This window comes from Setaria viridis, chromosome 5 (genome assembly GCF_005286985.2).
Source record: "Setaria viridis chromosome 5, Setaria_viridis_v4.0, whole genome shotgun sequence".
NCBI classification, from domain to species: domain Eukaryota; kingdom Viridiplantae; phylum Streptophyta; class Magnoliopsida; order Poales; family Poaceae; genus Setaria; species Setaria viridis.
In genome coordinates this window covers 25,669,347-25,691,426 of record NC_048267.2, presented here as the reverse complement: position 1 = coordinate 25,691,426, position 22,080 = coordinate 25,669,347, and the positions used below count along the sequence as shown (strand labels likewise).

The following is a 22,080-nucleotide window of genomic DNA, read 5'->3' as shown; positions in this document are numbered from 1 at the left end:
TACCTGTCTTCACATCAAAGATAGAGAAGACAATCAAGGTTAGCCTGCTTGAGTAAGGATCTATCAACTATGAATATAAACATATACAAAGTAAAAACTTTTAACCAGTGCCTTCCCCGGCAACTGCGCCATAAATGCTTGCTGGTATATTTAACGACCACGAATAAATCTGCAAGTGCACGGATATACCGTTGTAGCATTTCAACCAAGAGTATTCCTAAGGTATCGTATTTCCCAAAGGAAGGCGGGTACATCAAAAGAGTTTACTATGGATATTAGTATATCATAAGATGGATAGAGACACTACTCAAGGTAGGGGTAAGATAATGATAGATAGGGTAGTCTTGAAATAACTGCAGTCTTGAAATATGTGATTTGTTTGACGTTCTATTTGGGTCAGTGCCTGCCTCACTGCATTACATGTGGCAACATGTGCCATGTCTTTGTGCTCGCATGCCTACATAATTAATGGCCAAACAAACCATACATCTACCTTGTGTCAGACTCGTTTGTTCAGGTACCACCATAGGAGCTTGTTCAGTCATGTTAGTTATTACTTGACATAACCACTCGATTGGTGAAACAAGCTTCAATAAAAATTATAAAAAATCATTAGTATGATATAATGAGTAATAAAATCAATATTACAATACAAAGGGCGTAAGTACAATGTTCCGGCATAAGTGCGGTTGTGTAATGGGCTTGGGTCTGTGACCGACGGGGAAGGAAGTGTCAGCAGGCTGCGCTGGGGGATCGTTGACGGTAGTTAACACACCAAGTTGTGAACCGCAAGCACATGGATCATCATAGCTTTTCCCCTTAGAGTATTCCATACAAGGTTTATCAATCCGTGGATCGGCAGCAAACTGACTAGGGTTCTCTATCTAGCTAAACAGATCTAATCCTATCATGAAGCATGAATTGCATATAAAGGTAAACCCAATCGTGAGATAAGTATTATAGATAGGGTAAACATATCACATCCATATATATATGAGGTAACACAACCAAAGGTAGCATGAGCCTATTATCTTCTTGTTTTAGCTCCAACCAAAGTGGTAACCAATCTATATAGCACCTTGATAAAGAGTCATCTCTCAGAAAAGTGGCTCGCAAGCGGCCTACTTTATTGTGGTCCTACTGTGAGGTGCGTGTTAACGCCTCCGGTTTTCTAAAGCTTTACCTCAAATGACTCCCATAATACTCACCATCGATCCTACTGAGTATCACGCAATGGTTCGGCCTTTTCCCTCCCACATGCCGTCACCACGCAAGGGTCATCACACCGACTTCCTACGCACTACTAAGATGTATCTGCAAGACATAGACTAACCACCACGATTACATCTATTCCTACTAAGAACATATGCTAGGTAAACATATGAGAATAAGCATGCATCATAGTAGATCAAAATAAGCACAAGATTAGATTGATATCACCAGCGTGTGTACATAAGCCTTGATGATCATAGGGCTCAGCTCCAGAACTCCACCATGGCTTCGCCGCGCAGGGACGACCATGGCGGCTAGGGCCTAGCCTAAGCCATCTCCTAGATAACCTCGAAGACTTGTAGTGGCCCTCAGCTCCCTCTGGTGTGTGTCCCTCTATTCATCGACTTCTAGTGGATGGATCTGCGGGTTCGGTGGATTTTTGGAGTATTTATAGTCTGGAGAGTGCGTGGTAGAAACTGGAAGGCAAGACGAGCAAGGAAAGCCTCAGGCCGATCCACCTGGCCCTTCCTTGTGGCCTCTCGCACCCTCCTTCGTCCCAAAGTCTTCTTAGGTGTTCTGGAGTTTTATTTTTTACTTGCATGTGGGACTGGCATGTCGATAGCTTTGGGATAAGGTTGATGTTTGATAACTTTCTAAATCTTCACTTGATCCTCTTTGATGCCGAACTCATCTTGTCATATCTTTGCAAACTTAGCCCTTAAGTAATCTTTGTGGAGTGCTTGCCAAAAATGAGCATCAGAGGAGCCCAGAAGATCCTAGGTTGATCAGCCTGGGCCTCCATAGGCTGATCGGCCTGGGCCCTTTTTGGACCCATTGGCCTTCATCTTTCTCTGGGTCATCGCTTGTTCTGGGCTTTATCCAATTATGCTCCATTTAGTCCAATTTTCAGAAAAACACATTATGCTCCAAAATACATTGCATATGCAAAAACGGGGTTATTTCAGGTGCCAAGTGGTGGGTTAGTATAAGAATATGTATGAAAACACCACTTAAATGGCACTAAAAGTGTATCAATAATGAGCGTCAACAGGGATGCGGGGGAAACAATGGCACAAAGTTGCGACGTATCGGCATTTTGTGCTACAAGATTTTATCAAATATATAACAAAATTATTAGAGCATCAGATACAGTATTTGGGGGACATATATGGATATGGATATGGATAAATTCATTTAAAATAATGCCTTCTCCCGCAAGATTACACAACTCGACTAGGAGAGTAGATGCAATGATTATTTCAGTGCTTTATTACCTTCCCAATTAAGCTGTGTAATCATGCAATAGGAATAGTATGCAGGACAATTCATCATGATCTGCACATTTTTGAAATTTATACTAGTAAGTTTTGCCTAAAAATTAGTTCATGCATCATATTAATGCCTAAAAATTAGTTAATGCATCAAATTTATATAAAAAATTGTAAACATTTATTTGAACTCTAATTTCCCTCTATCCTCATAGGTAAAAATCTCCATTCTCCTCATTCTAAAAAGCATAAATTTCTCTAGGTACAAAGCATAAAACATATAATATTGACCACGATAGGAGGGAGGATGAAGTTGCTAACCTTTACCCTAGTTGGATGAGTGAAATTCCCACAAATTGTGGAAAGAATGGGTAGCACCTCCCTAGGTCAACATGGGAGTGAAGTAGAGGCTCAAGCTCTCGGCTAAATGGTGGAGCTCGGGCTTGGGGAGGAAGAAGAAGGGTGATTTATAGGGTGTAAGTTAGTACCGGTTCGTTGGTCAATCCAGTACTAAATGGTGATAGTACCGGTTGAAGCAACCAACCAGTACTAACGTGTATGAACACCATTTAGTACCGACTCGACCCACCAGCCGGTACTAAATAGCTTCAAGGGGAATCTAGCCATTGGCCACGCGGTCCTCGTGTTGCCCTTTAATACTAGCTAAAACCCAAAATCGGTACTAAAGGGGATCCGGTGGCACTGTGCGTGACGATCGGTACTAACTCCGCGCGTTAGTACCGAACCAAAAACCTTATGGTACTAATGGCATGGATGAATGCTTACTTCTCCAGCAGTGTATAAGTATTCCCCCCTCCAAGTTCACTGCTAACCTGAAACTCCAAAGCACATAAGTATGAATCACTTTGTCACCTACTCACCACCAAAAAAGTCTGCTCAACATATAAAATATCTAGAATAAGATAATGGCTACTGACAAACATAATGAAAACAAGAAGTCAGCTCAACATATAAAATATCTAGAATAAGATAATGGTTACTGATGACCATAATGAAAACTCAGAATCAGTTACATTTAACCTTTGCCTATAAAAATTGGATAAACACATCATGATGGCCTGAATAGCTGTAGGTCACTGAGTATATTATAATCCATCTATAAAAACAGATGACCACGATTTTCAACTTGCGAGTTTTTTCCAGGTTGATGGTGTATACAAAAAAAAAGAATGGCTAAAAAGGATTCAGTGAGTAAAAAGTAATATCTACAATTTTTTTGTTCAGAAAAAGTCAAAAGCATATAATAGTACCGAAAGATTCAAATTTGCAGGCTATCGCAAAATGACAATACTTACATTCCCACTAGCTTACAAAAATTGATCTAATAGTACGTATGCACCCACTACTTCCAGATCCAGCGATAGCTCCTTGTCAAGTCTTGTAAATATAGATTGTTTTAGAGCAAAGCTGAAAGACGACCGAATTGGAGATGAAATACTTATGTGTTAACATGCTCTCTCCATTGTACAAAAGATTAGAGCAATTAAAATGTGATCGATAACAACATTTCAATGGTAATAGGTAGGCAGACAAAACTGATCTTGTTCATGGCATTCAGATAACCACATGTCAAAGTATATATAATCTACTTTCTTAATCTGTTCAGAGAGCTTCTTGAGATGTGCATTTGGATTAGTCACCTAGTTGACATGTAGCATCAAATACCTATCTCGATTTATTTTTTTGTGAGAAATTTCTTGGACATAAGCACCAATTTTGTCACTTAAGGATTGATGCAGAACATAGTCTTTTTGATGATACAATCATGTCAGACTGTCAATGATAGAAATTAATTTAAATAAATTCCTAATCACATTGCAGCTCCTTTTTTTCAAAAGTTACTCTTTTATTAACTAATTGTGTTTAAATTTAAATTAAACTCAAATATATGAATTTATATTTATGACTTATTTGGTGTTGAAATAATTATGAGTTATTTGGATGTCTAAATAGAACATTCCATAGTGTTCATGTTCAATTATAAAGAGAAGTGGAGCAGAATATATTATTGGGGATTGGGGAATGCAAAAACAACTCCCCCAATAATCTTGAAACTGATATTAGGACATCTCCCAATATCAATTATTGGGATATGATTATTAGAGGATGCTGGAGATCCTATTACACCTTAAAAAACAACAAGATATGTTTTTTTGGAACTCAAATATGCGCAGACAATTCACAGTTAGATCAATGTATCTTGCTTGGCTAGACCATGCTTTCATTCGAAATAATTGTTACTCATGGAAGTTAAAACTCTTATTTGAAATTAGATGTTCCTTTGGTTCTTACAAAAGGAGTTGTTTTAACTTGGTCAAGAGATGATGCAATGTAGCAAAAATGTTGCTTTTATACTAATAAAGAAACTATTTAAATTTTTCTATGAATGCCATTTGGCTAAGTATCTTTGGAGGATTGTACCCATTATATTATTGTACACTTTACATTTGGCCTAATTCCAACGTGCAATGCATCCCATATGTTTGGTCATGGCTTAATGGAATATTGATAATAAGAAATTCAAAATGCCAATTTTAGTTCTTTTGTGTGTGTGTGTGCGCGCGCGCGTGTGTGTGGTGGGGTGGGGGTATTAAGCGATTTGGCTCAATGAAATAAAGGTTGGTGGGCAATATAATGGATTAGGTTTGGGCACTCCTGCACGAGAGGACAAGCAATGGAGTCTTCTGATGAGAATGTGGAGGCTACTGCCTTGGAGATCTTCACCAAGCATGGATGGTAGTCTACTGATAGGATGCACAACTCCTGAGAATTTTTTTTATCTTACTATGGTGATGAATAGGTATATGCACTGTTCTGCAGAGGCATGGAATGTTTGATTTTACGTTACGTAAAAATTGGATATTCATTTTTAAAACAGGTTTCATGGTATTTTTCAAAATCTAATGTACAGCACCTTCATTTTCCTGCCATGGATAAAAATAGTTAATTGTTTCACAAAGTGGGCGTACCCGACAGGTGTAGGTTTCCTCCATCCAATCACAGATAAGTGACATTTTTGACATCAATATAGTCTCCAAAGCATAACTTTAACTAGTACCCTTTTGTTATAAAATACTTGTAAAACATGAAAAAGTATAATTTTATAAAACTAAATCTTCTCATATCACTTTTTTAATTTTCGAAAATCAGACATAAAAAAGTAAGCAATTAGAGTTGTAGTTAAACCATCACTTATTTGTGATTGCAGGGAGCATTTGCCATGGTTTCAGGGTGTACAAAAGCTAAACTGATGGGAAACAGGCTCCGTTTTCGCTGTTCAGTCACATATGCACATATCCTTTCTTGTTGAGTTAGGGCAGAAATAATGTCCTTTCGACACCGTTCAGGAAGTTGTAATCCCAGTGGAGTAGTTTTTGAAGATCCGCAGAAACCAAACAGTGATTGCTTTCTTTGTTCTTATATACATTTTAAATAGTCAAAACCAATTAGCTTAGCCGCGTGAGGCACCCGGCACCAACCACGTTGTCCATGTTCATGTGCGCCAGGAATATATGTGTGTGTGTTGACCACCGGCAGCGGTCAACTGGATGTTGGATCGAGGACATCTGCGTCCATTGTTGAGTTTGTGGTGCTATGGGATTCCATGGAGCCATGCCAATGGCTGCGATGGTCATATCAGGCAGGCCATCTCCATGGGTAGCAAAGCTGCACCATCATCATTCACTACATGCAAGTGCAACTATGCAAGGATGGTGATGGATGCATTGGCAGATTTTGCTCAAAGATTTGTTAAAAAAAACCCCCTACATTCTAAGCACTAGCATGTTGTTTTCACTACCTCCTCTGTTTTTTTTTTACGAAACCTCTCTGGTTAACCAGTACATGCAGACAAAAGTAGAGTGAGACTTCGCAAAATATTCGCCACCTTATGTCCATTTCATTCACGTACAAAAGAAATACATTTATCGCGTAAGCTCGATTATATGTACGTTCATCTAGTGCACCCAGAAACAAACAAAATAAAGTTTCAAACCATACTTGTTGGTTGAGACGACGGCTGTACATACGTCGAATTGATCGTACTATGTTGGTATAGTAATGTTGAATACTTGTGTCAAGAACTCGTAAAAAAACAGAGTCGTGTAATGGGAATACGGTATGTTGGAGGGCACCACCATGGAGAATTGGAGATCTTCATCGACCATCTATGGAAAACTAATAATAGGATTGTAAAGATGTAAAGCTATTTGGTAAACGTGGTTAGCAAACTCGCATCCCACGGTTCCGCGTTTATATGCCGGAGGCTGTCACAATTACATGGAGATAGATTACAGCTTGACTTTCAAATACACGGTTAAACCTCCCTATCTCTAACTATCTTCTTATCTATTACAAGATTGTTACAATATTCTACATCTTTATCTCGTGGAATCAGATAGCTTCATGCGCCTAATCCTTGCTGTACGACGTACCTTGACAGGATTGCCATGCGCTGTACGTGAGCAGGTCTTTAACAAAGTCCTACACCAACACGTTTTCTTAACAGCCCCTCTCAATCTTAACCCGGTTTCTTAACCATATTAAGATTGTTTCTGAACATCTTGAACTTCTGTGTAGCAAGCGCTTTTGTGAAACCATCCGCTAGTTGATCTCCTGAGGGTATAAACCGAATCTCCAACTGTTTTCTTGTAACCCTTTCTCGAACAAAGTGAAAATCAATCTCAATATGTTTAGCCCTTGCATGAAACACTGGATTTGCTGATAGATATGTTGCTCCAAGGTTATCACACCATAAGCGAGGAATTTGATATTTTACTCCCAATTCTTTTAGCAACGTCTCTACCCAAATTAACTTAGCAGTAGCATTGGCAAGAGATTTGTACTCAGCTTCTGTACTGGATCTTGACACCGTAGGCTGTTTCCTAGCACTCCAGGAAATCAGGTTTGGTCCAAAGAATACATCAAACCCTCCTGTCGATCGACGATCATCAACACATCCTGCCCAATCAGCATCAGAGAACGCACTAACAAGGACGGAATCTGAAGCTTTAATACTCAATCCCATACTGATTGTTCCTTTGATATATCTCAAAATCCTCTTTGCTGCACTCCAATGAGATGTCGTAGGCGCATGCAAGAACTGACAAACTTTATTTACAGCAAATGCTATATCTAGCCGAGTCAGAGTCAAATACTGCAACGCTCCAACTATACTTCGATATCGAGTTGAGTCACCCGTTGACAGGAGCTCACCATCTTCCCTTGACATCTTTTCGATTGACGACAAGGGAGCTGGTGACTCCTTGCAGTTCAGCATACCAACTCTTGTCAAGATATCTCTTGCATATTTTTCTTGGCATAATTGAATACCACCTCGCATTGGCTGCACTTCAATATCAAGAAAATAATTTAAGCTTCCAAGATCCTTGAGAGCAAACTCCTCTTTCAAATCCGTCAGCAGTGCTGTGATAGCCTTGGGTGACGAGCTAGTCACAATAATGTCATCCACATATATAAGCATGAAAATTGTGACACCTCCTTTTGAATAAATAAATAGCGACATATCTGATTTTGAAGCTTTGAACCCAAGATCATACAACTTTGAGCTGAGCCGAGCATACTAGGCTCTAGGAGCTTGTTTCAACCCATATAATGCTTTGTCTAACCTGCACACAAAATTGGGATGTTTTGGATCCTCAAAGCCTGGCGGCTGTCTCATGTACACCTCTTCTTCAAGAACGCCATGTAAAAACGCATTCTGAACGTCCAACTGTCGTAGGCACCATCCTCTGGCAACAGCTATAGACAAGACCAATCGAACCGTAGCAATTTTTACAACAGGACTAAAAGTATCTTCATAATCAATTCCATACCTTTGTTTAAACCCTTTTGCTACGAGCCGAGCTTTGTATCTATCAATGCTTCCATCAGACTTCCTTTTCACCTTGTAGACCCATTTGCAATCAATGAGATTTACACCTTGCTTGGGTGGAACTAATCGCCATGTTTTATTTCGGTGTAATGCACCAATCTCCTCCTTCATAGCTTGAGTCCAGCGAGGATGACCAAGTGCCTCAACTAGGCCATCAGGCTCTCCTGTCGAGCAAAATCCTGTATACCGAATAGTACCATCTGTATACATTTTGGGTTTGAATATTCCACGCTGCGATCTGGTTGTAACTCGTTGTTGCCCGTCAGCCGTAGAAAATCCGCCGTCCGCGGATGGTCTGTCGTCCGTAGGAGACTCCGCAGCAAATCCGGAGTCGTTCCCCCTTGGCGCTGACGCAGAAGCTGACGCAGGGGCAGCAGATGAAGCGAGAGTATCCGCTGGAGCTACGCCAGCCGGGTACGGCGTATCCACTTGGAAGTTGGAGTCGTCCGCCAGCGGATCCATCTGGCCTTTTGTGCCCCCCTGGCTGTTAACCAGAGATGGCAATCCAGTGCCTGAAACAGGATCCGATGCCTCTGTTTGATTCCTGGAGACTTCCTGCGCATCACAATCATCACTGAAAAAATTGTTATGAGGATTAGATAATACCATATCATCACTATTTGCTTCCCCATAGCTAGAACGAAGATGTGAAGGAAGGAGTAATATTTCTTGACGGAGCCTTGCTCCAGCACTTTCATGTAAAGCTTCAAAGGGGAACACTGCTTCATCAAATATGACATCCCGAGAGATATACACTCGCCCTGTCGATATATCGAGGCACTTGTAACCTTTATGGAGAGAACTATAACCGAGGAAAGCACATCGGACAGAGCGGAAAGATAGCTTTTTAGCATTAAAGGGTCTAAGGTTCGGCTAGCAGGCACACCCAAATATACGAAGAAAGGAATAGTTTGGTTGTTCACGACATAGAAGCTCAAGAGGAGATTGATAATCAGTGACCTTGCTAGGGAGGCGATGTATAAGATAGGTGGCTGCAAGGAATGCCTCATCCCAAAATTTCAAAGGCATAGATGCTTTAGCAAGAAGAGCTAGCCCAACTTCTACTATGTGACGATGTTTTCTTTCAGCAGACCCATTCTGTTGATGCGCATGGGGACATGAGACCCGAAGGGTTATCCTACTCCTTTGAAAGAAGACGTTTAACTTTTTATACTCACCACCCCAATCTATTTGCATAGAGAGGATTTTCTTATCAAATTGTCTTTCAACTAATTTTTGGAAGTCTAGAAACACATTGAACACATCTGATTTGTTTTTAAGGAGGTAAATCCAAGTGTAGCGACTAAAATCATCAATGAAGCTGACATAATAGGTGAACATCCCAACAGATGTAGGCGCTGGCCCCCATACATCGGAGTGGATCAAAACAAGAGGAGCAGGAGCGGAATTCTCAGATGTGGAATAAGGTAGCTGATGACTTTTAGCTCTTTGGCAAGAATCACACACTGAATCGGTAGTATTATTGCTAATAAAAGGTAGGTTATGATCTCTAAGAATACGAGATACTATAGGAAAAGCAGAATGTCCTAGACGACTATGCCACCGTTCTATCGTCGGTTTAACTACGGTGATGACTTCTTTGCTTGGGCTGCCATCTGAGTTCTGCGGCACCAAGGGATAGAGACCCCCTTCACATCTTCCTCGATGAAGAATTTTTCTCGTTGCCCGATCCTTGATAAGGAAAAAGTTTGGATGAAATTCAAAAAGAACATTATTGTCAAGGGTGAGGCGATGGACAGATGCAAGATTTTTATGTGAGCTTGGAACATGAAGAATATTTCTCAAGACCAGATTGCGAGAGGGGGTTTGCAAAATAGAATGACCGATATTATTAATCCTCATACCTTGGCCACTTGCAGAGTATACTTGATCTCGACCGTCGTACTTTTCTTGCACAATCAGCTTCTCCAAGTTGGAAGTGATGTGATCTGAGGCGCCACTATCTGCATACCAATTTGTATCAATCCCATATGCTGCAGCAGGGCTAGAGTTGGATGTCTTGTTGCTGTTCGCTTGATTGTCATCATCATATCTATACCAACACTCTCTTGCTGTGTGATTTGGCCGAGCACAAATTTGGCACTTTGGCTTGTTGTTTCCCTGGCCGCCACTCCTAAAAGATTGACGAGCATCATCGGCACCACCATAGCTTCGGCCTCCACGATTTCCTCCACGGCCACGGCCAAAGTTTCCACGACCACGTGGGTTATAGCCACCACCGCGACCTCTAGATGCAGAATTGGCAGACGACATGTACTGGCTGCCAGAGTTGTCACGCAACATCTCCAGCCTTGTTTCATATGCCATCACCTGAGCGTATAATTCGCTCAAAGGAATCTGATCAGTACGACCCATGACAGAAGTAACAATAGGATTATACTCACTGTCCAAGCCAGAAAGAATGAAGGATATCATCTCATCGTCTTCTACTTTCTTCCCAGCGCCGGCAAGCTCGTCGGCCAGTGCTTTCATCTTGTTGAAGTAGACTGATGTCGTCATGCTTCCCTTCTTGAGAGTTGATAATTGCATCCGTAGATGAGTCACTCTTGCTCGGGATTGGGTGGAAAACATATTTTCCAATGCCGCCCACACTTCTGCAGATGAGGACAGGGTTGCAACCTGTCCGAGCACGTCCTTTGTAACTGAGTTGAACAGGAACGCGAGAATTTGCTGGTCTTGCGCCAGCCATGAGGAATATGCCGGGTTGCTGACAATCTCCTTGGATTTGTCCTCCCTGACGATCTCCAGAAACTCAGATGGGGCTTTGACGGATCCCTCTAGGATTCCCAATAGCTGCGCCCCTCTGATGGGTGGAAGAACTTGCGCCTTCCACAACACGTAATTATCTCTGGTAAGCTTCTCGGTGACTTGGGGACCAAGCGGCGCCAATGCTGTCGCCGAGGAAGAGGATGTCGCCATGACGTCGACGCTTCTTAGATGAAGATGGCTCTGATTACCATGTAAAGATGTAAAGCTATTTGGTAAACGTGGTTAGCAAACTCGCATCCCACGGTTCCGCGTTTATATAGTGCCGGAGGCTGTCACAATTACATGGAGATAGATTACAGCTTGACTTTCAAATACACGGTTAAACCTCCCTATCTCTAACTATCTTCTTATCTGTTACAAGATTGTTACAATATTCTACGTCTTTATCTCGTGGAATCAGATAGCTTCATGCGCCTAATCCTTGCTGTACGACGTACCTTGACAGGATTGCCATGCGCTGTACGTGAGCAGGTCTTTAACAAAGTCCTACACCAACACGTTTTCTTAACAAGGATATGCAACTCTTGAGATTATTTTCTTATTTTAATGATGAATATATGCACGGTTATGCAGAGGCCTTGAATGTTTGCTTTTCCTTTATCTAAAAAAACTCGGATGTCCATTTTTAAAACAGTTCCAGGGTGTTCAAAATCAGTGACGATTGGAACTATTGGAAACTCGCCATGGCTTCAGGGTGTACAAAACTAAACCGATGGGAAACAGGCTCCGTTTCTCTTTTTTAATCACATATTCACCTATCATTCCTTGGAGTGAAATCATGTCGTTTTGACATTGTTTAGTAAGTTCTAATCCTTGTGGAGAAGTTTTGAAAGATCCGCAGCAACCAAACAATGATTGTTTTCCTTGTCCTTATATAAATTTGAAATAGTCAAAACCAAGTTGCGGAAACTCTGTTTAACAAAGAAAGCAGTGGAAACGTTGGATAATGGCTTTTTCCTCTTTCTCTTTCTGTGTACGAATCCCCCGGGGTGCAAATTAACCAATCCATAATCGTCCGATTGCTAACTCATGTAAAGCCAGTTGCAAGAGCATTCTTTTAGCGAAGCATTACTTTCGAGATCTACACAAACTAGCAATATTTATATGGTTACTAAGCTCACAAACAAAAAAAATTGGCGGGAAGCTCACAAACAACTTGATGGTGCATGGACAGTAAGATTTGAACCCTAGTGTGCTTTAATTCGATATAAATAGGAAAAAACATGCATCATATTAAACTTAATCAGGCTGGCTCAGTAGTTACGTTGATGGTAAAGTTTAATTTGGAATATCCGATCCTCTAGAGAATTGGAGGTCTTGGTTGAAAAGGTTGACGCCCTGCCTGGGCACTGACGGAGCTTAGTTGAGACCAAAGGGGGCCTTAAATCCACGTGTTGGCCTTGGCCCCCTCTGATTTGTTTGTCAAGCTCTGCCTCTGCGTCCGGGCCTCCTCAGTTTTTGGTTCGACGGTTAGAGAGAATTGGAACGGAAGAATTTTGGGGTTCGCTTTCAGCTGCGCGCGTGGTAGTGACAGCAACAGGGACAGGGCCGTCAGGTTCAAGTAGCTTAGCCGCGTGAGGCACCCGGCACCACGTTGTCCTTGTCCACGCGCGCCAGGAATATCTGTGTGTGTTGACCACGGCGGCTGTCAACTGGCCGTTGGATCGAGCACATCTACGCCCATTATTGAGCTTGTGGTGCTCTGAGATTGGGGATTCCATGGAGCCAAGGCAATGGTTTCGATGGTCATATCAGGCAATCTCCATTGGTTGCAAAGCTGCGCCATCATCACTCACACTACATGCAAGTGCAACTATGCAAGGTCGAAGATGATGGATGTATTGGTGGAATTTTGCTCAAAGATTTGTCCAAAAAAACCCTACATTCTAACCAAGCCCTTGCATGTTGTTTTCACATCAGGTCATGCATATATTTTACCATAAAGAAAAATCGTTCGATGACCTTTTTATTCTTTGGTAGTTAATCACATGTACAGTTGAGGCCTAACTATGTTCCAAAAAAATCAAACTGTGATCTAGCTAATCAACCTGATAGAAAATTATCAGAATCCACTTTGGCGCTGATCTCCCTTTAAGATTCAACAGGGTGAGTGGGGTAACTAGCTAGGTAGCTAACTAAGAACTACTTGCTTCAGCTCCCCATCCTGGACCAACTGTGGCCGCCGCTGGCCATCCTGCCGCCGCCATGTGTGTTATAGTGGTATAGCAATGTTGAAGACTTGTGTCAAGAACTCGTCAAAGAAAAAAAAAACAGAGGAGAGAGGCATGCTGTGGGTGTGGCTTATGTCATCGACGCCAACCGATCCATACTGAAAGACAAAGCTATTTCCTACGCCCTTCCACGCACGCTAGCTACTATCTAGCAATAACTCATTCCACACACGCAAAGCTAATTGCATCAGCGCTCAATAATTGACCAGAAAAGAGTTGGACTAACTCAAAGCGCTTATGTCTAAACACAGCTCATCTAGAAGAACAATTTGTTTCCATCGATTGATCACCCGATGGATCGATTCATCCAAGAACAATTCGAAACAACAAACCCATTCATTTGGTTACATCATCATCATCATCATCAGACACTTGACTGGTTCATTGGCATCATCAAGAACAACATCTACCAATAAAGCTCCCAAAAGAAAAGAAAAAGGTTTATACCGTTTGTTGATATGCACTCGTACTCACCATGATCGAAGCAAAGCATGAACAGAGAGAGGGAGAATCGAAGAAGGCAGCCAAAACTAGAGACATGCGCGATCGAAGCGAGTTGTTTCGATCAGGACCATCCGTAGACGAGGTGGAGGTAGCGGTCCTTGATCCACTTGAAGCTCTTGCGGAAGGAGCCCTTCACCTTGCCCTCCACGGCGTAGGCCTTGTACGCCGCCACCCGCCGCTTGCGCTCCATGTCCGGGTCCCCTAGCGCCAGCCACCGCCGCTTCGACGACTTGCTCCGCTTCAGGTCCCCGTCCGCCGCCGCCCCTGCCGCGCCGCCGCCGTACTCGTACTGGTACGAGTACGACGACATCCCCATACCGCCGCCCCCGCCGGCGCTGTACGAGTAGGACCGGAAGTCCGGCCGCGCGCCTCCGCCGTAGTAGGGCTCGATCTGCATGCGCCCGCCCGCGTACGACTTGGACCGGTCCATGGCAGCCAGCTGGTGGCTCTTCTTGGCGACGAGCAAGCTACTGAGAGCGGAGGAGGGAGGGGAGGGAGACGAGCGCGAAGATTAGTAGGGAGGTCAGCGACGGTTGGGACGAAGCAGAGAAGAAACGGAGGGAGGCGGAGGCTTTTTGGTGGTTGGGAATACTCGCTCGCTCGATCGGTGGAAACGGCAGATTAGACTAAGTATCCAAGCGCGCAGTTTTGTCAACCGTCGCGTGCTGAAATAATGCCAATTGCCCCGTGACCGTGAGAATTTCTCTCAATATATTGGTATACAAGAACAGAGTATTGAACCTGAAGGAGGCGCCGGCGGCCGGCCTGAGTGGTTGATGTGGATTTGATTTAATTTGAGTTGGAGCGAGTTGCTGTGGTGGCAGTGGTATCTTCTGGTAGGTTTACACATGGGATGCCAAGGAATTAGTGCCGATTAGTGCCGACGCGGGTAGGATTATGTGCGAGTGACAGGCATGGTTTGGTTGGTTGGAGGCGCCAGCAGAGTATGTGAGGCCATATGTGCATTGGTTAGCTCATGCTAAAACTGACAGATTAAGCCTGCTCTAATGGCCCTGAAAACCGAAATGGCGAGAGAAGGAAGCTAGCTAAATGAGACCTGGGCTGCAAACATACAAGCCGCAGTTAGCTGCATTTGCGGAAAAGGAATAAAAGAAAAGAAACAGACTGGGATAAACTGGAGCAGCAAAGTTTTGTGGGCTTTGCACCCAGCTTCCGTTCCGTGCTTGTGCTGGATGGGAACGGGAAGATAAGGAACATCACGAACTAAACTCTTGTCTTGTGACAGGACACCAAATGAATTATTCCAGGCTTTCAGACGTGCGGGAACAAGAGGGGGTGGAAATGACAGCACGGAAGGCGGCATATAATTTTTCTCCGTTCATAAACCACTAACACTTCTGATTCAACGAACTGGAGCTGTACATATAGCAACCCATGGTCGACTGATTTTGCCGACCTGTTGGCTGGACATGAATGGCAACAAGAACAGTGTCGATGCACTTAGATACACAATTTCAGGTAAATGAAGTCCGCATCCTACAGCATGGTTCATCAAATTACAGGGTGACCTAAACACATTGAAGTTAGGGTGCGTTGAGATACTCTAAACATTAAACTCAGGGCTCTCTCCCAGTTTATCATCTACATGTAAAAGATGCCGGCAGCCCTGTTTCGTAAAGATTCAAGGAAAAAGGAAAAAAGGAAAAATAAACTGAACAAAGGATTAAACCTCATGTCAATTCTTGCCACCAACACACATTTAAGACTTGACAACCAAGCGATGCGAGATATTTGAATTGTCAGTATCAGCTATAGTTCAGTTCACTAGCCACTCGTTGGTAGTACACAGAATTAGTTAACAGAGTGCAAATGTCAAACTCTTGATTAGCAGCACTTACGGTTATTGTCAACGACTCAAGGGCTGGTAACATCTTGCAGGGTAAATAACAATCAACCTCGAGACAGGAGTGAAAAAATGTAGTGATGAACCAATCACACACCTTTCTTACTATTTTCAGTAATACCTAGTGGGTTAGCTGGGAGCATCTTCAGTTCCACTACCAGATTCTGGAAGAGAAAAATGGTTAGCCAACGGGGAAGCACCGAATGACGGTTCTGATACAGGAAAACTTGCAAGAGAAAAGGGTGAATACATTGAACAGCTGCTAAATTTTCTTCTTTGTAGACCCCAAGAGGTGAACCATGCACAGATAGGAGCATCTCGCCATTCTTGGGTAACCTCACGGTTTTGGGTGTCATGCCAAGGGACAACTGGTTACTCACAGCCTGTTAAAGGATTATGTTTAAACGCAGAAGGTGAAATTTCAAGGCAATCCAGAAGCAACCCATCCACTTGGAGCAAACACGATATATAGTATGGAATTACAATGTAAAACAATGTTTTACCAGACGTGTAAACTGCAAAGAGGAAAAATGCATACCCCAGGCGTCTGAAAAGCATCCGCTGCTCCTGCCATTTGGCCTTCAGGTAGCTCACTCCAAGCCTTAAAGCAACATACACTCATAAGACTTGTGAAGGGTAAACCAGAAACATCTGGTATCAGTACATGTAGAATACTTACAAAATCACTGAAACTGCCAGTGCGCCTATAGAAGTCCTTCCCAACTGCATATTTAGCAACACGATGATTTAAGCATGATGCTACTGGTTAGTTCCCATCAAGTAAATAAACTATGAGTAGGTAGATGACATGGTCAAACCTGAATCCCCTAGGAACTGAAGGACACCGGCAGTTGGCAATGATGCAATTGAAGCTTGCAGAATATTATCATCTACGAAGTCTCCAATTATGCATCTATCACCATCATTCCATTTCAGCTCAAGCACATCATATTTTTCATTAGGGACAACTGATAAATTGGGAAAGTTCTCCTGAAAATACTCCAACACATTTGCCTCCAGCTGCTCCTTGGATAAATAAGACTGCACCAATTGCAACCAAGAACGTATGTCCCCGGCCTCTGCATCTTTGATCGCTTTGATGGCAGTAATCCGGCATTCACCTGTTTATTGGAACTCTGGATTAGGAGTTTGAAAGTTTGAATCATAATCATTGCAGGAGAATCTCAAATGCAATGAACAGTTAGTTTGTGCCACGCATTGCTGATGGACAAAGAAAACAATTGGCTTCAACATTAGCACCTCACAGGATTTAAGGAATCATAATTTAAAGCCACTCTTCTAAGTCTGCTAAAACAGAACTACTTTAAACTTTTAAACCCAACATCAGGTTTTTCTGGTGCGATCCTTATGGTTATTTCACTTAATTTTTGTAAGGTTCAGATGATTCCTCAGTCTAAGAACTCGAATATAGCTTGCCCAGTTAGTTGTGGAAGTGGATTTTTGCTGCCAATAAGAGGTTCTGAGAAAGAGGGCCAAGTGAGCCACCCATTCCGGTTAGTCAACCAGTACAGATAGCACGATATACTTGAGAGCAACAAAATCCTTCGCATCCTAATCTTGCCCTGCTTGCGACGTGCATCAATGAAGTCTGAAGAAGTGAAATTTCGCATTCCTGTAGCATAGATTGGGAAGGAGGGAGTGGGGAGGGGTGCAGGGTGCCGTACTTTCTTGGCGGCTGTTCCATGCCAGTCGCTCCTCCAACGGCGCGTCGGCGCCTGGAGGCTCCTCCGGCTGCGGTTTGGTGGGGGGCGCTCGCCGCCGCCGCCTCGGCGGCATTGAGTTGGATCTCGCGGAGGCGGAGGCATGCGGGGTTCGGGGCCAGAATTTCGGAGGAGAGAAACCGGCGCAAAAGATACAAAAGATCGAATCGCACAGCCGGCAACGGCCCATTGGTTTTTTGCCCAAGCCAGCAGCGGGAAGCCTAAAGCACAACGGTACCAAGAATAGAATCCGGTATAATAGATTGAACTCAGTCTCCTGCCCACTCCCCCCTATTTAATGCCCCCGCCACTCCATTCCCCCAATCCCCCTCACACCCAACAATCCTTAATTCCTTAGAGCAGTACAAGACTTAGGGGCCAAGATAACTCTGTTCACGGATTGGACCGAAACCAACTGACCCGCAAGCCCAACCCAGACCAAACCAATCAACTAGTATTGAGCGGGCTAGCTGGTTTCCGGGTTGAATCCATTCATGTTAGGAGAGGGTGCGGTTCAATAGGTTTAGAACCAACCAGAACCATCTCAACCGGGTGGCAGAGGTCAACATGTCGCATCCTCCCCATCTGCCGCCGCCGCCAACGCCGGCTGAGGAGATCGCGACTTCTCCCGACAGGGGCGGCGAAATTGGAGATGAAGACATCCTTGGGGTGCAATTTCCTCGCCGCAGCTGTGAAGGAAGACGAGGATGAGGAGATCCTGGCCTCTCCGTGCAGCAGCCGAAGAAGATGAGGAGGCCGTGACCCAAGTTCCTCGCTGCAGCAGCGAAGGAAGTCAAAGACCCATTCCTCGCAGTGGCATCTTCACGGTGGCGACCCAAGGACAGGTAGACTGCTGCTGGTTTGATCTGTTGATGCATAGGTTCAAGTCTGAATAAATTAGCCGTGCCTTTGTGTTGTTGGGCCATGAGAAGAGAGACTTTCTGTTGATGGTGCTCGCTAGTAACAAGGTGATACAAGTATAGTTGTTGGTGCTGTTGCCATCTCTGGCATCATTTTGGAATGTGTTTTTTTAAAGATCAAGCTGGCTCATTCATTTAACTAAAACAATACTATTCATTTAACTTAAGATCCACTACATTGTTATTTTATACTATGTCTATATGATATTTATCATTTCAACTTTCTGCTGAAGTAGCAGTACTGTTGTTTTTAAGTTTTAAGTAGTTGCATCAGTAATATCTAAACTAAAACCTTTCTTGCAGAATAGTGATGAGATAAATGTGGAAAATGAACTCGATTCAACTGCATCAACGCCACCATCTCCGGTGGTTGCAAGGTCAAGGACTGAATATCAAGGCAGAAAAACAAGCTTGGTAGTGATAAACAGAGGGGTGAACCTTCATACACTGGAAAGCAGCGGGCAAACAAAGGAGGTATTATTCTATTTTCTAACTTATGTATTATTGTTAGCTAACACTGATCATTTATTCTTAGCATATGGTCAAGACTACAATGATAGTTTATTAATATTTATTGCTGCAGCAGGTATATAGGCAACCTAGTAGCACATCTACCAAGTCATCTCTCCAGTGAAAATTACAAAGCATGTGCAGATAAAGAGAAGGCATGGTTCCAGAGCAAGTTCTGATGTTTGGGATCATTTTACTCCACATGAAACAGAAGAGAGTCCAATCGCAGTATGCAATTATTGTCATCAAGTTTATACATGTGACCGATCTTTCCATGGTACAAGCACACTTCGAAGACATGTGATGAATCTATGCACATCCTCTCCATTCTGGGACCCAGAAAAGCGAAGAAAGACAGCTGAACAGCAAGACCATTTCAGTATAGAAGATTGTCGTAGAGCACTTAGAAAGGTGGTTATACTTGATGAGATGCCTTTTAATGTCGTAGAAGGTGAAGGATTTAAGGAATACTCGAAGACACTTGAACCAAGATTTGTGCTACCTTCAAGAATTACTGTGGCAAGGGATTGCATGAAAGTTTACTTGGAAGAGAAAACAAGGTTGAAGAAAAGTTTGAATGGACATCGGATTTGTCTCACAACATATACTTGGACGTCAAACCAAAATCTTAACTACATGAGTTTGACTGGTCATTGGGTGGATGATAACTAGAAACTTTAGAAAAGGGTTCTGAACTTTTGCGTGGTACCTGATCAAAGGGGGAAACATTTGGAGAAAAGATTGAAGAATGCCTTTTAGAGTGGGACATTGGCAACATATTAACTATTACCATCGACAATGCTTCTTCAAACAATTCTGCAATTTCTTATATGAAGACAGTCAGCAAGGATTGGCAGGGGGTCATTTTAGAGAATGAGTTCCTACGTATCAGATGTTGTGCCCATATTGTTAATCTGATAGTTAAGAGTGGACTAAAATTCATTAGTAGCTCTGTGACAAAAATAAGAAATGCTAATCTATATGTGAGATCCTCTCCTGGAAGATTAGTTCAGTTCAAGAAGTGTGTGAAAAAAGAGAAAATTCCTGAGTGGAGCCTCCTCTCGCTAGATGTAGAAACTAGATGGAATGCCACTTACCTCATGTTGGATTCCGCTGTAAAATTCGAGAAGGCATTCTTTAGATTAGCTAAAGACAACAAAAGCTATTAATGTCATTTTGGTGCAGATGGTATTCCAAATGAAGTGGACTGGACATATGCAAGGGAGTTCCTTATGGTTATGAAGCCATTTTGCGATGTGACGGTAAGACTCTCTGGTTCGCAATATGTGACATCGAGTATCTTTTTCCATGATTTTATCTCCATACATGACAAGCTAGACAAACTATCTAGAATAAATGACCATGCTTAGAGTATGATGGTTGTACAGATGAAAAAGAAATTTGATAAGTATTGGGGAAATTGTGCCATCATGAATCCATTGTTATTTATGGCTGTTGCTTTGGACCCAAGGTTCAAGCTGAAATTTATAGAGTTTTTCTCTAAAATTCTGTATGACAAAGTGAAGGCAAAGGAATTTTGTAGCACAATTGTTGGAGGGAAATATTAACGATCCCCTACGACACCATTTAAGGAAGCAGACGCGGAGACCCGGGCCCACCTAGGCGTAATCAAAGTCCCGCCTCGCCCGACCAAGGCGCCAGGATCGAGAACGTCCGACCCCCCTCCGCAAAGTTTCCGCCTCGCCCGACTGCGACCCCGGGGTCGGGGGCGCCCGACCCCTCGCCACGGAGTTCCGCCTCGTCCGACCCCAAGCGAAGGGGTCGGGCGCACTGGGGCCCCCGGGGGAGGCACCCACCTCGGATACGGTCCCGATGGGCAAGACAGACAAAATCCTGTGGGTCCCCCCGTCGGCCTCGCCATAAATGCGCCGCAGGACTGGCGGAGGGCAGGGCGACCGCGCCCCCCACACAACCCAACACAAGTACCCGTGCACGACCGCTCTGTGCAGGCTACAGTGCCGGCGGCCAGCTCCCATTCGACGCAGGGTACTCATGGCCTGCGCCGGCCGGAGCACAGGAGAGAGCGGCCTGTCCTCGGGCCCCGCGCACCCCCGGGTCCCGCGTGCCCAGCAGCACGGATGTGACGCTCTCCCTCTCAGCAGCCATCGCCTGAGTGTCAGCATCCACCGTCCTCCCTAACGGACGCTGGGATAACGACGGAACGCCCTCATCATGATCTGACGCCTACGAGCATCAAAGAAGCTATCTGCAGGGAGCAACAACACTTGGCACACGGTGACCTCCCCCTCCGGCATGCGCGCCGGTGCTCGCCCAGGTCCGGCAGAGGCATCGGATGCCTGGGATCTCGCTCCTCCTTCCTGCCGTGATTTTTACCATACTACGCTTTACTCTATACAGTCCTTTTTACCCGATCCCAACTGTAACTCCGGCCACCCCCTTGCGATATAAAAGGAGGAACCCAAGGCCGGAGGGGGGATCGGCTTCAGCTCCCACAAGCCATAGCACACGACAACTCTCCCTGAGAGCGCAAGCACCAAAGAGACTTGGGACCAATCCCTCTCTCGTCAACCTGTAACCCCTACTACAGAACCCCCGCGTGGGCAACACGAACATCCTCGATACTGGACGTAGGTCTTCCTTTGCCCGAACCAGTCTAAACCCGTGTCTCCCGCGCATAAAAGAAATTTACTAGTCTAAGTCTCCAGCCTCAGATGGCCAATTGCGATAGCAGCTTTGCTCCGAGCTCTCTGATCCGTTTCGGGAGCCTGGACTTCCTGGCCACCGGGGAAGGGATCGAGCTGATCCCTGTCCTCGTCTTGCCCGCTCGTCCTGCAGCCCTCGGCCCCGCCGCCAGGACGGCGGCGAGCGGCCGGTCGCCTACCAGAGGGACCTCGCCAAAGGAACAGCCCTTCGGGCTACGCAACGCCACGGGGGCTTACGGTCGCCTCTTAGCGCGGTCCTTGATCACGTCGCCCGCGAGCAACGAGCTCGTGGACGCGGCGAGGACAATCACCGACGCTGGCTCCAGTAACGGGAGTCCCCGCCCCTTGCGCGAGTGCCTTATGGTCGACGCGCACTCCGAGGGGTCTAACGGCGATGGTGCCGAGGGGAACAACAGGTTCCCCCCTCGCGCGCCGCAGCTACAACTGGAGCCTTGCCCAGGG

The 22,080-nt window shown here is 44.3% G+C and overlaps 2 protein-coding genes and 1 non-coding gene across 4 annotated transcripts; all 3 read right to left on the bottom strand.

The window, feature by feature from the left end:
* Nucleotides 1-10,709: 10,709 nt before the first annotated feature.
* Nucleotides 10,710-10,848, bottom strand: LOC117859391 (small nucleolar RNA Z247). Its single transcript, XR_004641187.1, has one exon. It is a non-coding gene; the product is annotated as a small nucleolar RNA Z247 (small nucleolar RNA).
* A 2,824-nt stretch (nt 10,849-13,672) lies between these two features.
* Nucleotides 13,673-14,618, bottom strand: LOC117854867 (uncharacterized). Its single transcript, XM_034737126.2, has one exon. It carries the CDS (start codon nt 14,347-14,349, stop codon nt 13,981-13,983), a length of 369 nt encoding a protein of 122 aa, XP_034593017.1. The 5' UTR covers nt 14,350-14,618; the 3' UTR covers nt 13,673-13,980.
* Nucleotides 14,619-15,354: 736 nt separating this feature from the next.
* Nucleotides 15,355-17,750, bottom strand: LOC117854866 (uncharacterized). 2 transcript variants are annotated; one of them, XM_034737125.2, is made up of 6 exons: nt 17,469-17,750; nt 16,602-16,904; nt 16,463-16,506; nt 16,322-16,384; nt 16,034-16,166; nt 15,355-15,947 (listed from the first exon to the last, which is right to left on the bottom strand). In XM_034737125.2, coding segments are annotated over exons 1-6 (771 nt in total). In that variant the 5' UTR covers nt 17,695-17,750; the 3' UTR covers nt 15,355-15,945. The 2 variants fall into 2 exon arrangements, with proteins under 2 accessions (XP_034593016.1, XP_072149682.1); XM_072293581.1 differs by having other exon boundaries at nt 15,355-16,166.
* Nucleotides 17,751-22,080: the final 4,330 nt, after the last annotated feature.

Coding starts and splice junctions, on each gene's coding strand:
- LOC117854867 (XM_034737126.2), bottom strand. CDS start 14,349: ATGGACCGGTCCAAGTCGTACGCGGGCGGGCGCATGCAGATCGAGCCC.
- LOC117854866 (XM_072293581.1), bottom strand. CDS start 17,694: ATGGGCCGTTGCCGGCTGTGCGATTCGATCTTTTGTATCTTTTGCGCC. Junction 16,905..17,468: donor ATGGAACAGCCGCCAAGAAA/GTACGGCACCCT, acceptor TCCAATAAACAG/GTGAATGCCGGATTACTGCC. Junction 16,167..16,321: donor ATGCTTTTCAGACGCCTGGG/GTATGCATTTTT, acceptor ATCCTTTAACAG/GCTGTGAGTAACCAGTTGTC.